General features: G+C 42.6%; 1 protein-coding gene across 2 annotated transcripts; it reads right to left on the minus strand.

Annotated features, from left to right (window-relative positions):
- Positions 1–172: 172 nt before the first annotated feature.
- Positions 173–20,154, minus strand: per3 (period circadian clock 3). 2 transcript variants are annotated; one of them, XM_070993299.1, is made up of 22 exons: positions 20,007–20,154; positions 11,451–11,876; positions 10,550–10,710; positions 10,335–10,453; positions 9,804–10,002; positions 9,503–9,551; positions 8,910–9,055; positions 8,608–8,686; positions 8,401–8,507; positions 7,483–7,639; positions 7,207–7,315; positions 6,561–6,689; positions 6,361–6,469; positions 6,149–6,260; positions 5,898–6,037; positions 5,638–5,796; positions 5,208–5,447; positions 4,250–5,094; positions 3,891–4,077; positions 3,190–3,376; positions 2,241–2,391; positions 173–2,158 (listed from the first exon to the last, which is right to left on the minus strand). In XM_070993299.1, the coding sequence occupies exons 2-22, from the start codon at positions 11,735–11,737 to the stop codon at positions 2,039–2,041; spliced, it is 3,792 nt and encodes a 1,263-aa protein (XP_070849400.1). In that variant the 5' UTR covers positions 11,738–11,876; positions 20,007–20,154; the 3' UTR covers positions 173–2,038. The 2 variants fall into 2 exon arrangements, with proteins under 2 accessions (XP_070849400.1, XP_070849392.1); XM_070993291.1 differs by having other exon boundaries at positions 5,638–5,799; positions 20,007–20,148.
- Positions 20,155–21,225: the final 1,071 nt, after the last annotated feature.

Genomic DNA, 21,225 nt, shown 5'->3' on the forward strand with positions numbered 1-21,225 from the left:
CCACACTTTGCTGCAGACGTCTGTCATTTGTGAATGTTTTGTGTTGAGCCTACACCTGCTGGCAGCACTGATGGAGCACGAGCTGTACAACTACACCCCTGATCATAAGTATCAGCATAGCTACTCCTTATTAGCTGTGTGTTATGCTCAACAGACAGTCACGTCTAACATGTTAGGTCATAGTTCATTTATTCATTCCTTTGTGTCACAAACAAACAGTCCCTGAATTCAAGACAAATGGCTTTTTATACACTTTGTGAAGATTGTTTTGTGTACGTTTTCTATAAAATACATGGTACTGTAATATACTCTGAATCTAAAAACGGTAGAAAACCCTGGTCTGTCTTGCACTGTTGGACAACTGTATTGAAGAAAGCAGTTCTCAATCAGTCAGCGCGCGCGCACACACACACACCCACCCACCCACACACACACACACACACACACACACACACCCACACACACACACACACACACACATACCTACCTCTAATTTGAATCAAGTACGAGAAAGATTTTGACAACATTCATAGAACTTCAATAGATCAGTCAATTCCTCTCGGACTTTCTCACTCAAACATGCACACAGCCAGTCAAACAGACAGCTACACACAGTCCAGGGGCCTTTTCACACCTGAAAGTCTGAATCAAGGTCAGTTTTGTCCGAAATCACGAGTTGTTAATTCAATTCCTCTCTCTCAAAAATAATTGAAAGGTGTCAGATTTTTTGTGAGTTTTTTCCAACTGAGTCTCTATAAAGCTGATGAAGGAAATGTCAATCAATCATCTTCTGTCCTCCCCTCACCATGTGCTACAGGAGCTTGTTTTGTATTGTAGCTTTTGTTTTTCCTTTTTCCTGTTCTGACGATAGCCTGCTAAAACTTCCTGTAATTGGTCCGAAAGTCCGAAGCATCCAAACAAAAAATGTTTTCACACTAGAAAAGAACCAAACCATGGTTCAATCTGATCTGGACTGAGACCACCTCTTTTCATTGGAGGGTTGGGTGCTGGTCTGGACCGTGGTCCAGGGGAGGTTTCACACCTGTAATTTGGATCAAACTGAAAAGTTGGACCAAACAAGGTCGGCGTGAAAGGGCCCTAAGAGGAAATTCATTCATTATGTAAACTCGGGATCAAAAGACATTTGGGTCCACGCTGTGTCTATAATTAGAGGCAAGCTATGGGTACTGTAGGGTGATGACAAGGCAGGGCACTGGGTGGTGCTACAGGAAGGGATAGGCAGCGGGGTGGACTGGGGTTGTAGCACTAAATTCAATTTGAAATGATCACTGTGTTTGCCATTGTTGAGTCAGAGTAACATAAAGACTGATGTTCTGGTCAAGAGCAAATCAACCTATGGAATAAGAGAATACACTCCAACAACAATTAACTTACAAGATTAGAATCTGAACATTATAAACAGAGAGCAGCAAAGGTGTCTTTGTCTCGGTGTCCATCTAAACAATCTACCATGTGTCAACCATGGTACCTTACTCTGCAGGTGAAGGAGTCGATGTGGTACACGTACTATACAACCTCCATGTCTCAGGAGAAGAGTCTGCCGTGTGTCCTCATACTGGGACAGCACTGTCATTGTCTTGTCACTCAGTTGCACACATCCTGCAGACCGGCTTTGTGTACACAGTGCTCATGTTTCAGGGGCAGCAACCACGGGACCCTCTTCCTATGTTGAGCATCGAGCGGCTCATGGTGCCAAAGGATCTGGTCAATGTTAAATACAAACCAAACCCCTACAGGGGTCTATAAAGACAAAAAGTAGAGAGGTATAATATTTATGGTCCGGTAAAGGCAGTCACATGAGGCTGATTAAGAGAAAATGCCCGTCACTCTCGCCTCCTCTGTTCCTCAGGGCCTCATCCAGCCTCTGATGCCTTTACAAAACATGTTAAACTTCACACTAAAGCACAGGGACCCACTCCTCTGGATTGGTCAGAAGAAATGGTGGGAGTTGTTGAGGTTTCTGGCAGGGCTGGTTCACTGTGAGCTGGGTGGTTGGTTATTTTGGCTTCCAGGTCTCTCAAGTGTCCACCACAGGTCCGATGGAGTCCTGCTGAGGGCTCTCCAGAGGGGACGAACTATCAGGGGGAGGGTGAGGGGAGTGGGCGACCCCTGCGCCCGTACTGCAGCTCACACAACCCTGTGACACACAAAGATATGTTACACATGTGCTCAGGTGTGCAGAAAGATGAATATATTTGAGGTGAGTGTGAGATCCCCACCTGTGTGTCGATCTCCTGTGGGATAGTGTGCTGTTGGATCCAGGGATGGACCTCAGCCAGCTCCTGTCTCTGCTCCTTGTTGAACCAGGGCTGGAGGGGTTGAAGCACCCGCAGCTTCTCCATGTCCTCTGCCAACACTTCATTCTGGTCCCTGGAGGAGAGGAAAGACAGGATACAGGACAAAGACGAAGGATTAAATGACATGGGAACGTCGTCACACAATCGTCAGCAGAGGGCGCCTACAAAGCTGAAATTCACCTTTGCTTTAAGCACAAACATCTCGAGACGACAACACAGGAACAACTCAGGAGAAGTCACACAGTGGTTGCCCAGAAAAAAATGTTTCAAACACTTTGCTATGTTTGAACCAGGTTTGAGAAGTAGCTTGGATGTGAATGTTAAGATCAAAGGACTCGGAGAGGCAGAGCCATCAGACCACTGCTGAAAAATGGCCTGATGAAAAATGACAATAATCCCCAAAACACTTGAAAGTCTTAGAAATGCTAATCTGTCCACAGTTCAAAGAGCTTGACCTCTTTGAGCTGAATGCACTGGTTAATGCTGGATGTTTACATGAGACAATACATTTGAAAGATACTAAACAGGGTATGTTTGCCAAATGTGGCTTGGTTCTGTTCATGTTCGCAAAGTCTTTATCCCAGAACACATTGCAAAAAACAATCTCAACTTAAAATCAGCATCATCTAAAAATAATACATATTCCCTCTAAAACATGGTGATTAACAATGCAAATCACCGTGAGGATGAATCAACACTTAACCACACAGGACAGAAAAGGAAAGTACTGCTTCCCTGCACTGTGTGGGCTGAAATGTGGAAGCATGTTGCTTTTATGTGTGTTAACAAAACAAAAGGGTTCGAGAGGACTGAGGTTTTATTTTTGTTCATGAGTGGAATGGGAACCGTACGAGAGGTGTTGAGCGTGTACCTGGTGTGGATCTGGTATGTCATCATGACATGGTCAGGTGTGTGCTGGATCATGCTCCACAGTGAGTTCTCCACCCTAGTGTCGAAGCTGTGTTGGTGCTCTGTCTGTGCCTCCTGGCTCTTTCGGGCTTTGCGTGATGTGTCCGATGAATCATTGCTGGCAAAATATTTGCTGCTGTTGCTGCTGCCTGTAAGCCAGAGAGAGCTCTGCATCAGTCACTTCTGCCTACTATGAAGTGAAACTGTTGTTCTTGTAGTGCGATACCTGACACATCATTCTGTCTAATTGATGATATAGCCTGACTGTTCTCGAATTGTTTCAGTTTTACGGCTGATGTTTTGCTGTACTCTGTGTATGAAGTATTATGGACACACGAGACAAGAAGATAGTAACAACCTCCAGAATGAGAATGAATGAATGAAACAGTTTCCCATTTTTAAGGGTGGTGCCCTTGAAGTGTAATGTTAAATGTAAAGTTAAAATGTGTTATCCAATATATATTGATAATTTCTGAACACCTAAAGTTGAATGCAATCCTTCTACTTCACCTTTTCATACCTATTAATACTCTGTGCTAGTGCTGATATCCTTTAAGGAATTCGTGATTACATCACATTGATGGTGCCCCCAAACTGTTTTAAAAGTGAGAGCTAAGTGTTTGTTTATGTATGTATTGTATGTATGTGTGTTTCCCCTTTTACCAGTGTGTGAGGTGGAGGTTCCATTGGATCCAGATCCAGATCCCAGGGAGCCTCCGGACTCTCCCGACCCAGAGCCTGAGGCATTGGAGCCGGTCCCTGACCTGGCATCCTCCTGCAGCAGCATGTCGAGCAGCTCACTGGATGTAGACTGGGCATCATGGTTCCCAGAATCACTGGGGTTATCACCCTGCTCAAGGCAGAGTTTGACAGTCAGAACTGAACCAAATACTTATGCTGTGAATACAAGTGAAGAGCCACAATACGTGAAATATGCCTACTTGCTTAAAACTTAAAGAAGAAAGTTGTAAAAGTTTTTGGCATGCTGATGATGAATGTTAGCAGGGACACAGCACTCTTACCTCAGTGGCAAGTTGTTCGTGGAGGCTCTCAGCGTGGTTGTGCCCGGTGCTGCTCTGCCCTTCATTCAGCTTTGGTAGCTCCTCCTGCAGCAAGTTCAGCTGCAGTGGAGAACTCGAGCGAGAGCTAGAGAATAAAGCCCGAGGCCCGGCATCCTCCTCTGCTTCCCCGACAGAGGAGCTGGCTCTGGGTGAGCAAAGCAGAGGGCCCATTGGGGTCTGACTGTGGGGTCCAGGCTGGGATTGGAACACGGGCTGAGGGAGGGGGGCACTGCCAGGGGCAAAGCCTGCCATGGTGATTGGCGCCTGGGGAACCATGGAGGGAGCGGATGGTGGGTAAATGGACGGGTAACCTGGAGTGAAAGTTGGGTAGTTGGGCAGGATGACAGCCATGACCGGAGTCATGTATGGGTTGATGCTCTGGGCTGGAGCCATGGGCTGCAGGTTGTGAAAGTTCTGCATATTCTGAATGGGCTCCATCTGGATTGGTTGCATGCCTGGCAGGCTCTGAGCAGACTGCATGATGCTGAAGTTGTAGCTGAACAGGCCTTGGTCAGGAGGCTGCAGCACCGCAGGGGTCGCTCCAGGCAGCTGTTGTGGTCTGAGCGGTTGGTCAGGGCCAGGCTGGGTCGCCATGATGGGGAAGAATGGTGCCTGGAGTTGGGATGTTTGGCTGTAAGGGGCCCCCATCTGGGGTTGGGAGGACTCTGAGGAGGGCCAGGAGGAGTTGGGGCCAGGTGGCGAAGCGTAGCTGTCTGAGGAACCCTGGGGTTTGGGCCGCTTGTGTCTTGGCTTTCCTCTCCGAGAGCGATTCCACCCACCACCGCTCAATGGACGTAGGTAGTCACCTGTTGCAAGATGCACACAGCCTGCAGAATAAGTTTGATCAAAAGCACCAAACTGTGCCTTTAAAATTCTGTTCAGCTGACTCTAAATCCACTTTAATAAGGTACACACATACCTGGGTGGTGGGAGTGAGCCATAGAGCTGGTGTCCAGCTGCAGGTAGGAGCTGTAGGGGCTCTGGAGGATCCGATGGCGGAATCGATCTACATATTCTTGCTCCTCCTTCTGGGTGTGAGCTGACAGCACCTCCTTAGTGAGACCTAGAAACCGTCGTTCCTCTGTGGTGGGACGGACAGGGGTCTGAGCAGCATCAGCAGGCTCACTGCCCATTGGGGCATCCTCCAGTGCCGTGGCCTCTGTCAGGGAATATTAATGAAAGAACATATTCAACTGACAGTTTCCTAATGTGACACTGACCCAAAGCTATTCTAATTAAAGATTTAACTCCAAAATGCAGATTATTAAAATCTAAGATCAACAAAACAGTTACAGTCTCTGAGTGACTCCCATCATCTGACACACAGATGTAAAGGCATGTTTATGTACCTGATTCAGGTTGTGGCACATGGACGATAGTGCTGCTGTATGAACACTGGCTGGTGACAGAGACTACACTCATGGCCTTAGTGGACATTGTGATGTCTGTCAGAGGTGCTCCAACAACTGCTGCTGCGGTAGGGGCCACTGACACCCCACTGTCCAACACTACTGGGAAGTGAGGAGCAATGAGATGAATGGTTGCTTTTCATCATATTACTCAAATGATGACTGAGTAGTAGATTGTGTGGTGTGTGGTGTGTGTATACCATCTGAGCTGGCCTGAGCTGTGTCAGTGGCTCCAGCAGGCTTGTCGTCTTCCGAGGTAGAGGATGAGGAAGACGAGGTGGCCAAGGAATGAGAGTCACTCTTCCGCTTGAGGGCTGGACCTGTACAGCTCTCCAAATATCTAGAAGACACAAACAGAGACACACACAATTAATAGTGTGATAGGAATCAGGTGGTTTAGCATGAAACAAACGTGATCTTAGAGTGGCACAATGATGCGAACACCACACACCTGATGATGTTGTCCACACAGTTGATCTGCTGATAGGAAGGAATGTGCGTTTGCTTCCTGCTTCCCTCATGATCTCTGACCTCCGGATTGGAGGCTGCGGGGCACAGACGTGCTGGGAAAATAAAGGGTCATTTTAGCCAATATTAAAACATTTGCACATTTGAACACAGTTTTTTTATGTTTTGTATTTTGAATGTGGGGTGCTGCATTACCTGCGGCAGGCTTGCCAAGGAGAGCGATTTTGTGGCTGGAACCCAGATAAGCCTGCTGGCCCCAAGTCTTCACTCTATTCACATCAGCACAGATCTGCTGCAGAGTCATCTGCAATAACACACAACGAATCAGCAGGATTCAACTTGGTAGCAGGGTTACCATTGGCTTCCTGGGCTGTGATGTCACTATGATGTCTTACCAGTTCCCGGTGCGAGTCCTCCCACACGTTACCATTGCTGTCACTTGAAGAAGCGACGCTGATGTAGTGCTCATGAGAGCCATTACTTCCCAAACTGCCGTAACCACTGGAACCATTGTTATGGACCGGCTGTGGAGAAGAGACACAAAGAAGATTCAGATTTTCTCTCTGTAATTGACAACATACACAAACATTTCTCATTAACTTTCTTTGATGAAAAATTCAATTGTATGTTCATAATAAAAAACTGAATATGAAATAACTATTTTTGGGGACAGCTGCATGTGCGTACATTTTACTGGCATAGAACCGGATAATGTGATGCATTTCTAGTGTACACCTATGGATATATATGTGGTCTCAGACTGCAACTTGCTTCCACTATTAGTTATATTAATTATCTAGTAAGGCAATAAAATGTGTCAAAAATGGCCAATGATGGCCTTCAAATTTTCAGAGCCCAGAGATTTGTCATGTGATTTCTTTCTAAGGTTACCAAACCTAAGAAAACGCCAGAAAGGACTGATTTAAAATTTATATGAAACAGAGGCAGGAAAGCTAATTTTAGTATTGATGACCTGCAAGCATTTGACTTTCTCTAATGAGATATGAAACAAATACTTGAATGATGCACTGATATAATGACCTGCAGGAAAAGCTTGTAGATCTTTCCTTGCAAATCTTTTATTTCCTCATGGGTGACTGGGACATCGTCATTAGTCCGAGCAGCAAACACATCCTCGTTCAGTGGACTCCTGTGGACGAAAGACAAATGTACAGTGAGGTTATCTTTGTTATGGTGTTGTTTTATTTAATTAGCAACTCTTAGCAATAACACATAGGATAGGTGTATTATATGACAGACCATGCAAATACCAACCCCGTCTTTGTGTGGTATTAACATTGTGCCATTGTTACTTACGTCCTGACTTTATGCCGTCCAATGATGAAGGCCACCTTGCGGCTCCAAGGGTTGATGAAGCTGGACCAGCTGGTGTCCAAAGTGATGTGGTCTCCATTCTGACAGCGTAGACGCACCGGAGAGTGCTCGAATGGAGACTGGCCGGCATACTTCAACACTACACATGGCATAAAGAGAAAAAACAGCAAGAGAGTGGGAAGGATGCAGGAGACTTTAAGACTGATTGGTCACTATGAACAATGAGGGCTGTCACAATTTTGATTCTAAATCAAAAATCGAAATGAGGATCAGCAGTTCTCCCAGTATATTTATTCTCTTCATCCCCAACGGGTGTGTGTCCAAAAGAAAAAACAATAACCTGTTCAAACACAGTGCAGCTTACAAGCAGCCTGCAGCTGCACTTTTACACTTGACACTATGGCCACTGTTGGAGTCGGAGATGATGGAGAAACAGAGTTGGAAAATCCTTCTGCTTGAAGTCACTGGTGTCATGTTGGTACACATACACACTGCTACACACACAGAGACTCCTGTTTTTTTTATGTTTTTGCCAAAATAAATGGCTGTTGTCAGCATAAAACCAATGATCTATTGATATTTACAAATCAAGACTTGACAGACTGGCAATGACACAGCCATCAGCGCTGTGTGACTTTAAACTTGAAAGTCATATTGAATCATGGATTTAGAAAATCGCGACACCCCTATAAACAACACTGGATGAAATTTTGGGAGGGTCCCAATTTGGGGTGAAACTTGGTTATTGGTTAAGCTACAGATATTTTTTCCACAAATCAATGAATTGTTTAGTACATACACTGACAAATTATCTCATCTCAGTATACTGATAAGGGCTACTCTTAAACTTATTAATAATAAAAAAAAAACCCAAATCATTTACCCCCCTTGAACGCTTACCTTTCCGGTGCATAGACAGCATGAGGGGGCGATCATCTGGGTGGATGCAAGTCAGTAACGACGTGCCGATCAGATCCTGAGGAAGGTATCCTAGCAACGGCACCGCCCTGTGGACAGCAACCATCAAAATCAGCCTCATCAACACGCCGCCATTTAAAAAGCTCAGTGTAAAGCAGGATTGTGCAGAAGGTCGGTATGTGTGTTGACCTGTCATCCACTTCCAGGAACACACAGCCAGGCGAGTGTGTGGTGGTGAAGATGCGCTTGTCCAAGGGGATCCGAGGAGCTGCACAAGCGAACAGTATCAGTGTCACAGGGATCTTTCTTACATGTTTAAGTACATGAAGGCCTCTGCATACTGCTGACAGACATCTTCTATTAGAAATTAGCTAACATTGTGTGTCCAGGAACAAGCGTAAAAAGGTCTGCAGGTAAACAGCTTTTTGTTTACTATTCACTTGGCTGTTTGAGTTCTGTGCAGTTTGACATGCTAAAATTAATATTTGTACCTTCATATCCAGAGATGATGCGTTCAGCCAGCGCCAGGCAGCACGGCTCCTCCTCCCCGCTGCTTCCTTTTCCCTGCACCTTCAGCAGGTAGGGTGTTATCCGAAACGGGTTGTAACGCATCTCACCCTCGCGGTCCTTCCCACCCCTAAAATATAAATTGAAACTGAAATTTCTACTGTGATGTATGAAGTGAACATACAGTAATTCATTTTATTCAACTAATATCAAACACTGAAAAAATATATCAAACTGGGAATGATTTAAACAAATGAAGGCTACAGTCAGATCTACACGTTTCTCCTACAAAAGTAATTGCTCTGTAAAAGTAAAAAGTAAAGTCCCAAAGAGTTGGCAAAATGTCTGACGAGCTTAAAAGCAACTTTCAGTTGTTCTTCACTGATATCTGCTGGTAAAGATTGGTTAATTATGAGTCACTTCAATTAATGTTCTCCAAAAATTTGTGGAAATTCATATTTTTCTGAGAGCATCTGATCTTCCCAGAGAGACTGTATTATTGTGAAATCACAGAATTAGGGGTGGTGTAGTCTCAGCAAGGTCTTTAATGGAATGAAAATACAGTGCAAGTACTGACCTGATTCTGCAGAAGAAAGATTTGACCTGGGCACAGTCAAAGAGAAGCCCTGCAGAGACGAGGAACAGAGGGGCAAATCAAATCCAATATTTATTACACTGTTGTAAATTCAAATGAACAGTAAATTTAAATATAACCTGGAAAAAATAACTAGCTTACAGTGTCAACAAACTGTAATAAATAAAGCCAGACCCCAGCACCCCAAACCTCAAAGTTCTTCCGGTTAAAGCTTTCTACTTAAGCTAAATAATGCTGAAAATAAACAAAACCGACTCAAAACATCATGAGTGTCCAAACACACCTGTGTGCGAGTTGCTCCAGGGTGGCAGATGCGGCTGAGCTGTATGTGAGTAGAAGACATTAACATCTTGGTGGTAGAGCAGCTCCACAAACTTGGCTGACTCCAGGAACTTCCGCTTGCAGCACAGGATGCTGGGAGCCTGCTCCGACGCGTACAACACGCGGCCGCTCAACAGCGAGAAAACCACCACGAAGGAATCCTACACGCAGACACAGAGAGACGTACGCACGCACATGTAGAAAGACACAAGCACACAAGCGAGCCAAGTCACAGACACACACAAAAGCAGTAAACACACATACACTCACACACCCGCCCAGGCGTGAGGCAAAAGTAACCACATAGGTATGAATGTGTAAGACTGTGTTTTACTTTAAGATGGTCTTCAACTGTGACAGTCCTGAATCAGTATCAAAGTTGAATATGAGAACAAATCCGAACAAACCCTCTGTTGTCATGACTACTTAAGTGACAACAGCATCAGCTGCTGTTAGTTCGTGTGTGTGTGTTTGCGTGTGAATGTATGTGTACCGTGTTTTTAAGGGTGTGTTCAGAGGTGACTCGGTCCAACTCTTCCAGAGTGCAAACACAGGCATCTCTCCTTTCATCCTGGCCATTTCGCATCAGCAGTTTGTAGTATTCACTATTGGCTGCAGAGGAACACACAAACATACGCGCTGCTTTGAAACAAGGTGATGTCAGAAAAAGTGGTGTCAGTTTCTAAGAGTTTCCAGGTGTCCGCTTACCTTGAACTTGTTTGACACAGTTGAGAGCATAATGTAAGGCCTCCACCGTGCTGGCTTTGCTGCGACTGCGTTTTTCAGATGGGAGCCTCTTCTTCATCTCAGCCACCGTCATCATCACCTCTCTGTGGGCCTGCCCTCTGCTACCGTCTGCGTTCTCACTGCTACACATAGATTAGGAGAGTTTAACTTAATACAATGCAGAGGCAAACAGGACAGTTTTAAGCCAAAAGATCTGAGACATGCAGCAGATCCAAAGTTTTATGGGAGTTCTTTCCAAATATGTGCGGCAAAAACACTGAAATGCTGCCTCTACGTGTTTGGTCTTGACTCGGTTGACAGTGGGCAGACCTTGCACTAGACTGTCTGAGAGCCTCATCATGGAGCAGCAGATCAGAAATGTATACTGGCTGTAAACTGTTCAGTGCTTTATAATGCAACAGCAATAATTTAAAATACAGGTTACATACAAGCTTTCAGGTTCAACTTTGACCTTGCTTACTTGCCTTATCTATGTGGCAAGTATCTGTCTTCTGCAACTTGCCTGGACCCCACCTGTGCCTGACTTCACATTTCACTGAACATTCCAGTTGAGTCAGACTGGCATGTATTTGCACCTGATAACTTTAAAACCTGTAACACTTGAAATGGCCGTTCTAAGTAAAAGAAGAAAATCATCAAATGTAGTACGGTATACTTATTTTAAACTTTTAGTACTGTGTACTGTGTCGTGATTTTTAGTACTGTGCACTGTGTCGTGATATATACCATTACTGGCAGACAATACTATAATGTCAGATTTTGCTCTCTTTCTGAGATGACGAGACAAGGAAGAAATTTAAGTCACTGTAGTTGGATGTGAAGGTATGGCTAGAGGTCAGGGCACACACAAACAGACAAATACCTCTTAGTTGAAGCTGAGGTGGAGCCTATGGCGCTACCAGGGCTGTGATTGGCTGAGGAAGACAAGTCATTTGATCCGCTAGTCATCTCCTCATCTTCCTGCCCCACTTCTCCACCTGAAGCTCCACTCTCCTCCCTCCTGAGGCACTCTAACTGAGGCCCTCCGTCCTGCTGCCCTGACGGCACCCTCCCCTCCCCTCCATCTTCTCCCGTGACTGACGGTAATGCAGGCTCCTCCCCATCTGGACCGCTGTCACCTCCGGGCATCTCAGCACTTTGGTCGCACATCAATAGTAATTTGTCCAGTCACAGTGGTCAGTAAGGGTCTTCATATGTTCAACACGGGGAATGGGTTCCATGTGGTGACGGTAAATTAGTGTTGATTCAATCAATGCTCAATGCTGGATGTAAGGATCTGCCTTGAACACTGTAAGATACAAAAAAATAAAGGGAGATGATAAGGAACAGTATTAGAGCAAATTTAGCAGGACCGAATTCACAACATGGAAGAAGAAGCAGCAGGTGGCGTCCAAACAGCTCATTTCTTACATAACTCCAGTGACTATAAACAGTAGCAAATCCACCTCAGAGGTGTGAGGCTGCACTAACGGGCATTATTTTGACAAAATCTATATTAAAAGATGAAAACAAAAAGTGAATCAAAAAATAATATGCAGTTCCTCCCAAGCTTTAAGATGACGACACTGGAGCCTTAAAGCATCCAGGAAGTCTTATGACACGCGGTATCAGCACTATGCTCCATCTTTTCCTAGTTGAAGACATGAGGTACAGTAGGAGGTTTGCTCTTAACAGTCCAGTAGTGACCACAGTGTGAGGTAATACCCGCTGAGCAACCTGCTCAAACCCCTGCAGACACGTTATGCTTATTTCATGCTATGAGACAGTAAAATGTTTTGTTAATGGGCTTAACAGGGGGTAAAAATTCTTGTCAGGACTGTTAGGATATGGCAGCAGCCTCCTTAACCTAAACCGAAAGAAGGATGCGTCTAAATTTGCTCTGCTAGTATGTTTTCCTGTGTTTTATGCCGTGAACAGACAAACATTCTGGGTTGCAAGTCCATAGTACATGTGAAATGTACACAGTATGTATTATATATTACATTTTTAACATATTGTTTTTGCGGTTAATGAAAAGAAATGACACAAAACTGCATTTTCAGATGTCAGTTGCACTCCTCAGAGATAGCTAATGTCTTCCTGAAGATGCTTTCCAAAGTCCTTCAGGAGCTGTCTTACCACAAGTCAAAATTGATTCATTTTGCAGCTGTGAGTAAGTCCTCCATTTCCATTTTCCTATTTTTCTGATTCTGCACACTGAATGTTTTTGTTGAACATACTTAATTTCTCCAGTGTGAACACAGTGAATACTCAAATCCTGCTTCAAGTATAAGTATTATTATAGAGCAGGAAAAGCACAGGTCTAATTAATAAGGATAATAATATTGATTGCTGCATTCTATGAATGTGGTCAGGTCCAGCCATGGCTTTGTATTGCAGTTCATTACAGCTGTGCTTTTCATGCTATGACATGTCAAAATGTCTGCCATGGAAAATATTGAGAGAGAAGGAGAAAAACACAAATTAAAAGGCTGAAAACTTGTCACAAATAAGTGATACTTGGCGCTTTATTAGCAAATAAAAACAAGTAAAAGGCTGCGTTCAATATGACAGAGCTTTTCATTACTCAAAGATGAACAACACACGGCCTGCCTTGTTATCTAATACCATTAGACTATCTGATCCAGCTGACTCACTGCTTCCTGACTCACTCCCTTAATCTACGATTTACACTTATGAGCACATTTCATCCATCAATACTGCGAGCACCAGCACATTGTCACTCTTTACACAACACCAATAAAACAATAATAATGTGATAGTCCGTAGCCTGATTCCCGCAGAGACATTTTCTTTGTCTTTCATTCAAGTCAAATGTAGCTCAAATTCCCTGGAGACGCACATAAGTGACACATTTATCTAATGTTTACAGATAAGAATAAAACATCACAAATGGATTTAAACTCAGACAGTATTTATACTTAAAATTAGCTGCTTTAGGATGTTTTTTCAGATATCAAACTCAACATAACAAAACAGAGGTAAGGTCTTTACCATCTCCAGTCAACTGCCTTTTGCAAGCTTTTCTCCAGCTCTCACTATGTCAGTTATACACAAACACAAACTGTACCCTGAGAAGTATAAACAGGAGCCAGTGAAAACATCCGGCGCTGTTCAACAGGTCGTCACTGCAGGATTACATAAGCAGCTTTCTCAATTCGGTGCGTATAAGCCATCCTTTTATTATACGAGTACGGTGTGTGTACAAGGCACAGACACAAACCCATGCTCACTGTGGTGTAGGTTTAATGCTGTGGCCTTGCTTTATTTTTACAGCACACAAACAAACCTGAGGAGGCCACAACAAGGTCAAGGTTGGAATTTGAACTCTTGCTGAATGCACGATTCAAATGTAAAGAAAAAGCTTAGTTGCACCACTGAGTTGAGTTGATTATGTTTTTTGAGACTGTTTATATGTGCAATGTTTGTAGGCATAAGATTAAAACTGTTCCATATTTATTATTGTGAAAAGAAAACTGTTGAGCTGCAAAAGTGCATACACAACAAATACCATGTATATGGTCAAAACAAATATAAAATAACTGAACTAAATTAAACAAAAATGGACAATATGGCCACAAACAATGTTAAAATAGAATATTTTCCAATACCATGTAATGACAGAATAGAAAACAACATCACGGATAAAATAAGCTACGTATCATTCCACTGCAAATACACAAACGTGCTGCAAATACACACAACAAACAAGTACAAAAGTTCCTGTAATGTGATACTATGAGTGTAACTTCAGTTATCTCTTTATCATTACAATATTGCAAGTGTGTAAGAGAACCAACTCAAGAGAAATGCTTGGAGCCAGTGCTTGGTTTGTCCATTCTGGGCTACTGTAGAAACAAGGCAGTGCAACATGGTGGAGTCCGTGGAAGACGACGCTCTCCCTCTGTAGATATGAAGAGCTCACTCTAAGGTAACGAAACACAACAATTCTTGTTCTCAGGATTATACGCTGATGAAAATATACTTGAAGATTACGTTACGTTTTGGCCGTAGTCTGCCAATAGACTGCCCTAGATCTTTAACTTGCAGTGCATTGAGCTCCCTCAGCCAACGTACCAAGCCCTTCATATGTGGAACAACAAAAACATTTGAGCAGAAAACTCTTGCTTAAACTTGAGTTTCTGAGAGGAGCAATAACTTTTAGAAAGGCGGAGGACAAATAGTCAACCCAGCCAACCCAGTGTGGATTGACATGGAGTCAAAGAACAGCCATGAGCGATGCAAAGTCTGTGCTCAAGTCAGGTGTATTGTGTCTCCTTGTCAATACAACAATGAAGACGAAAAGCAATTAAAAAAGCTGACAGAGATAGAGATAACAAGAGAGATAACAAATTCTTGTTATCTTTAAGAGATTCTCAGACATACTCAAATTTACAACACAAATGCTCATCAAATTCCTGCCAATACGGAAGTAAAATCCTGGCCGGATATACATCTCCAGCTCAGCGATATTTGGTTATGAAATCACAATGTTATATAATAACATTCACAGAGTGACAACATGTAAACATGGTTCATCCACACCCTAACATGTATTTCACAAGGCAATATACTGACTTCTGACAGCAAGGTAAATGTCTGTGGGCTTCAGGTACATACATCCAGACTTGTAAGTACAACTATATATAGGTCACCTCAAAATCCAAGATCACTACAGTTTAAAAAAAAACTGACACAAATACAACTGATAGGAAAAACAGCCCACAAGCCACTCCCACTCAAAACAAACCTGACACTCTTCATGGTTCACTGCCCCCTCCCCACATGAACCCAGTAACCTCAATAAGCCCACTAACCATTGCACGGCTTAAGGTTCAATGTTAAAGGAGAGACAGCTACTACTACACCGAAAGCAAAAGCGCAGCCGCCATTATGACATTACTAAGATTGCATTGTTTTGTATATTACCACAAATCTGGCCAGCAACAAACAACACTATGAATACAGAATGCGACAACGAACGTTAGTAAATCCTGAAACTGGCAAGGCTGCAACACCGGAGGAGTTCTTCGAAGATATTTCAATTATTACTGCATAACGTAAACTAATAGCTTACTGACCTTTGTATTAGAAAATATGATAATTGCACTTTTTATTCACATAATGTAAGCGTGTCAGAGCAACATTAGCTACAGCTTGTTAATAACTCCTTAAGCGCCACTCGCTGACTGCAAACCCCCTGACTTATGGCAGACATGTCATGTAGCTAACACATTAGCAATACACACTGCTGCACACTACTTACAGCCAAGTCGTGCTTACTGTATGGAAATGTAAAGCGTCCAACTAAAACAACACAATACACAGTCACAATAGCATACATGGAGAAAAGACAACAATCAAATTTCATTTGTTTACATCTACTGTTCTCTCTGGTTGGTGCCGTGAGCGAGGTGGTTAGCTAAGTTAGCTTAGCCAACTCGCTAACAACATCTTAAATCTTCCTACCTTTGATCTAATCTACCTTTTCCATTCCATGTGTGTCTCAGCTTCAATTTACAAAACTCTAACTAACCGAGAGGACAAATTTCAGGACAGAAACAAACACAGCCACTTTTCTTACCTGCTCCAGTTTTCACATTTTTGACACAACACATACAGATTTCACACAGTCTGCTCAGCAGGGTCTTCTATTGCTCATACCACCATTTACCTGATAGGAGTTACTGTCTTTGAGGTAGAAGCAGAAGTATTTAGAATTTACAAGAAGGCATGAATTAAGAATTAGCTGTAGCTGTTTAACAAAATTTATCAAGTTTGTCCTTTCTCAGCAACTCTCAAAATTGCACGACTTTTTAAAGGGAGTCTGGAGATATTGTGATTACTAGTTCAATGCTGAGATCAGTTGAAACAGACGCTCCCAAACGTCTTTCCATTTTATCTGAGCAGTCATTTATGGTCTCCCTTTTTTCTCTCCAAGCCAACTGTTTCTTCTATTTGTTATTACGTTAGACTGCTTGTAAGTCAGTGTTTTCTTGTGATGGCTGTAAGTCCGTAAAACTGCCTTTTCTCTTTCTTTGATCCTCCATAACTTTGATGCAAATTTGAAATGGTTAACTACCAGTTTGCCAGACAGTGAAGACTGTTAACAATCTATCCTGACAGCACATGGTGCTAGGCAATAGACATTGTCGTGGGGGCATTCACATGGACATGTATCATAAAGTCATAAAGTCTATTGTAAAGACTTGTCTTAACAAAGACCAACTTAACAGTTAGGACCAGGCTTAGCTCATGCACCAGCTGGTGCAATGCATCCCTGGAGTCAAACACCAGTTACCACCAAAATTACAACCTTTACAGCTGGGAAAACATGGCTGATATTGATTTGCTAATTAGAGCAGTTTCACACACACACACACACACACACACACACACACACACACACACACACACACACACACACACACACACACACACACACACACACACACACACACACACAGATCTTATACATTTTCACTTTTTCAAGCATTTTCCAAGACTTATCTTATTCATACTTTAAGTGAGAAACACAATTCTAAGCTTATTATATTGTAAACCTTTCATACATTAGGAGATTTACTCGCCTTTTCAGTACTTTCCATAGTAATTAGACTGTTTCATGTTTTTTCAACTATTCATACTCCCTCAGCTGCTTCACCACACAAATTAGAGAGGACAGTGCAGTTTTGCATCAACTTTTCAACAAACCTTAAAATATTTCACACCTTTCAAACATTATTCCTGGGCATTGTTCATTCTCCTTCAGCAGTTCAGTAGTTTGTAGTTTGAAAAAATATGTTGGAGCAGTTTGAAAAAAGTGGGAAAACTACTGTTGATTAGAGATAATAAATGGATTTATCAGTAATGACAGACTGACTGTGGCCTGTTAAGAACACAGAAATGGTCATGTGCACATAGACAGTGTTTGGTACAGCGTGCAAGATTTCCTGCACAAATCCACTGATCTGGGCTGTTACCCTGTGATGGATGATAAAGAGATATTAAAGGTCTTTGATTTGAGAAGCTTAGATAGTACACAGGGATCTTGTGGCCAAGGTTGTCAAAGCAGTTTCATTAGTAGTTTAATACCTGTAAGATAATGACTGCGTGACTTGGTGAGAGGGTATAGTGATGAACCCTGGATGTCTTCCAAAACATAGTCTGTTGCGTTTTGGTGAACTGGTTCTATTTGGGACAACCAGAGTCCGTCACCACCAAAACCCCTGTACTGTACATCCTCACCTTCATCAGTGGTCATGGCACATATAAGTACAAAATCTCCTCTGCCTCAAAAAGATGCGATACTGTGTGATGTGTAACTTTTTAAACTTCAGGGTTAAGTTATCTCTTCATCATTAAAATGCTTGACCTTCTCAAGCCTACACCTTGGGATATTTCTGGTCTAACAATGTCTATGTGGTTATCATGTAGGCTACAGATCATCTGTCAACACTGGTGGTAAGATCCTAAAGGTGAATATCTGTCATAAACACTAAACCTCCTCAGAAATCATTAAAAAAGAGTTCCACTTGTTCACTCTGCAAGGTCCTGTGAGGTGCATGCAGTGGTCCCTTTTCAGCACATAGAAAGAGTACAAAGGTTGCAGACTGCAACCAACTGCATACCCCTCCGCTTACCCACCCCTTTCCAAGTGTGTAGGAGAACAAACTCACGAGAAATGCAAAATGTCAAGAGCCAGTGCTTGGTTTGTCCATTTTGGGCTACTGTTGAAACAAGGCAGTGTAACATGGTGGAGTCCATGGAAGACGACGCTCTCCCTCTGTAGATATGAAGAGCTCACTCTAAGGTAACGAAACACAACAATTCTTGTTCTCAGGATTATACACTGATGAAAACATACTTGAAGATTACATTACGTTTTGGCCGTAGTCTGCCAATAGACTGCCCTAGATCTTTAACTTGCAGTGCATTGAGCTCCCTCAGCCAACGTACCAAGCCCTTCATATGTGGAACAACAAAAACATTTGAGCAGAAAACTCTTGCTTAAACTTGAGTTTCTGAGAGGAGCAATAACTTTTAGAAAGGCAGAGGACAAATAGTCAACCCAGCCAACCCAGTGTGGATTGACATGGAGTCAAAGAACAGCCATGAGCGATGCAAAGTCTGTGCTCAAGTCAGGTGTATTGTGTCTCCTCGTCAATACAACAATGAATACGAAAAGCAATTTAAAAAGCTGACAGAGATAGAGATAACAGAGATAATAAATTCTTGTTATCTTTAAGAGATTCTCAGACATACTCAAATTTACAACACAAATGCTCATCAAATTCCTGCCAATACGGAAGTAAAATCCTGGCCGGATATACATCTCCAGCTCAGCGATATTTGGTTATGAAATCACAATGTTATATAATAACATTCACAGAGTGACAACATGTAAACATGGTTCATCCACACCCTAACATGTATTTCATGAGGCAATATACTGACTTCTGACAGCAAGGTAAATATCTGTGGGCTTCAGGTACATACATCCAGACTTGTAAGTACAACTATATATAGGTCACCTCAAAAACCAAGATCACTACAGTTTAAAAAAAAACTGACACAAATACAACTGATAAGAAAAGAGCACGAGGAAGTCTCCACTGATACATGTTTTACAGACTTTCATCCACTTGAAAAACAGCCCACAAGCCATTCCCACTCAAAACAAACCTGACACTCTTCATGGTTCCCTGCCCCCTCCCCACATGAACCCAGTAACCTCAATAAACCCACTAACCACTGCACGGCTTAAGGTTCAATGTTAAAGGAGAGACAGCTACTACTACACCGAAAGCAAAAGCGCAGCCGCCATTATGACATTACTAAGATTGCATTGTTTTGTATATTACCACAAATCTGGCCAGCAACAAACAACACTATGAATACAGAATGTGACAACGAACGTTAGTAAATCCTGAAACTGGCAAGGCTGCAACACCGGAGGAGTTCTTCGAAGATATTTCAATTATTACTACATAACGTAAACTAATAGCTTACTGACCTTTGTATTAGCAAATATGATAATTGCACTTTTTATTCACATAATGTAAGCGTGTCAGAGCAACATTAGCTACAGCTTGTTAATAACTCCTTAAGCGCCACTCGCTGACTGCAAAACCCCTGACTTATGGCAGACATGTCATGTAGCTAACACACACTAGCAATATACACTCCTGCACACTACTTACAGCCAAGTCGTGCTTGACTGTATGGAAATGTAAAGCGTCCAACTAAAACAACACAATACACAGTCACAATAGCATACATGGAGAAAAGACAACAATTAAATTTCATTTGTTTACATCTACTGTTCTCTCCGGTTGGTGCCGTGGGCGAGGTGGTTAGCTAAGTTAGCTTAGCCAACTCGCTAACGACATTTCAAATTTTCTGATGGAATATTTACCCTTTCGACTCCACTTGTGTCTCAGCATCAATATCCACAAAATGCGAAACTATTTTTTTGGTCGCCAGGCCGTATTATCAGTATTTTTTTGAATTATGGTCCAGTCACGTACGTAATCGTCATCCACTCGGGAGCGCTTGACACATTTGTGCAACGTGAGGCCGGTGCAGTATAACCCCGCCCACTCCATTGTGATTGGACAGGCTAATTTAGTATCTACCGTGTGATTGGTCATAGCGCCTGACAGTGGGCAAGGCCAGACGCAACGATCTGTCATCCGCTTTCACACAGTTCACGTGGACCTCCATGTTACACAACAGAGGGACAACAAGTCCGGTGTCGACTGCTAGAGCACCGACTCACTGTAAACCCGCTGTATCCGCCCCTCTACTACTGGATGAATGAAGAGAGCCGCTGCATGGTCCAGGCAATGCTGTTCACATATGCTGCTTTCAACAAGAGGGTTTAGCTTTGAATTATTAGTTTTGTTGTTGTATGTTATCTGACATAGTAACAATATATTTTTGTTTAATCAAACTGCAAGAATCACAAAGAGATGGAGGGTAATTAACAATAAATATTATTGTTAATAAATTATAAAGCGCTCAGAAATTGTGATGGACATTTTAAATATTTATCACGTTTTATAAATTGAACTATTAGTCGATTAACTGTCTGAAAAAAACCTTTGGCCCCACTTTGTTTGAGGTTTTGTCATGGTCTGATATGATATTTGTATTAATTAGTTTAACTGCAAGGATCAGTTAGGGCCTGTGGCTCATTTTTGCCGAAAGTCCACCTAGTTGGCCAATCCAGGTCTGAGTAAAGGGATTGTGCTAACGCTTTTTGAATAATACTAAGTTTAGTAATAATGGCTACAATAGCAAAGTTAAGAAAACCTTTTGATGCTGCAGTACATTAACTGGAATACAGTCCTCCTTTTATACATGTGACGTTTTTCTCTATGGAAACATTGGCTGACAGCTGTTTTTCTTCTTCTATTTTTGGTGCCAGTGAGTCAGGTGACAGCCAGTGAACTGCTCAAAAGTGTGAATCTTTGAATTATTGACTTAATGAGAAAAAATGGCTAATATCAAACTCCATCAGAGGAATCAGTGACCATATGGCCATCAGTGAAGATGGACCAAGACTAGCTGTGAGACAGTATGTCCCCCAGCAGAGAAACCATTGGCATTTATTCTATCGCAACAGATCAGAA

This window comes from Chaetodon trifascialis, chromosome 3, assembly GCF_039877785.1.
Source record: "Chaetodon trifascialis isolate fChaTrf1 chromosome 3, fChaTrf1.hap1, whole genome shotgun sequence".
In the NCBI taxonomy this organism is placed as follows: domain Eukaryota; kingdom Metazoa; phylum Chordata; class Actinopteri; order Chaetodontiformes; family Chaetodontidae; genus Chaetodon; species Chaetodon trifascialis.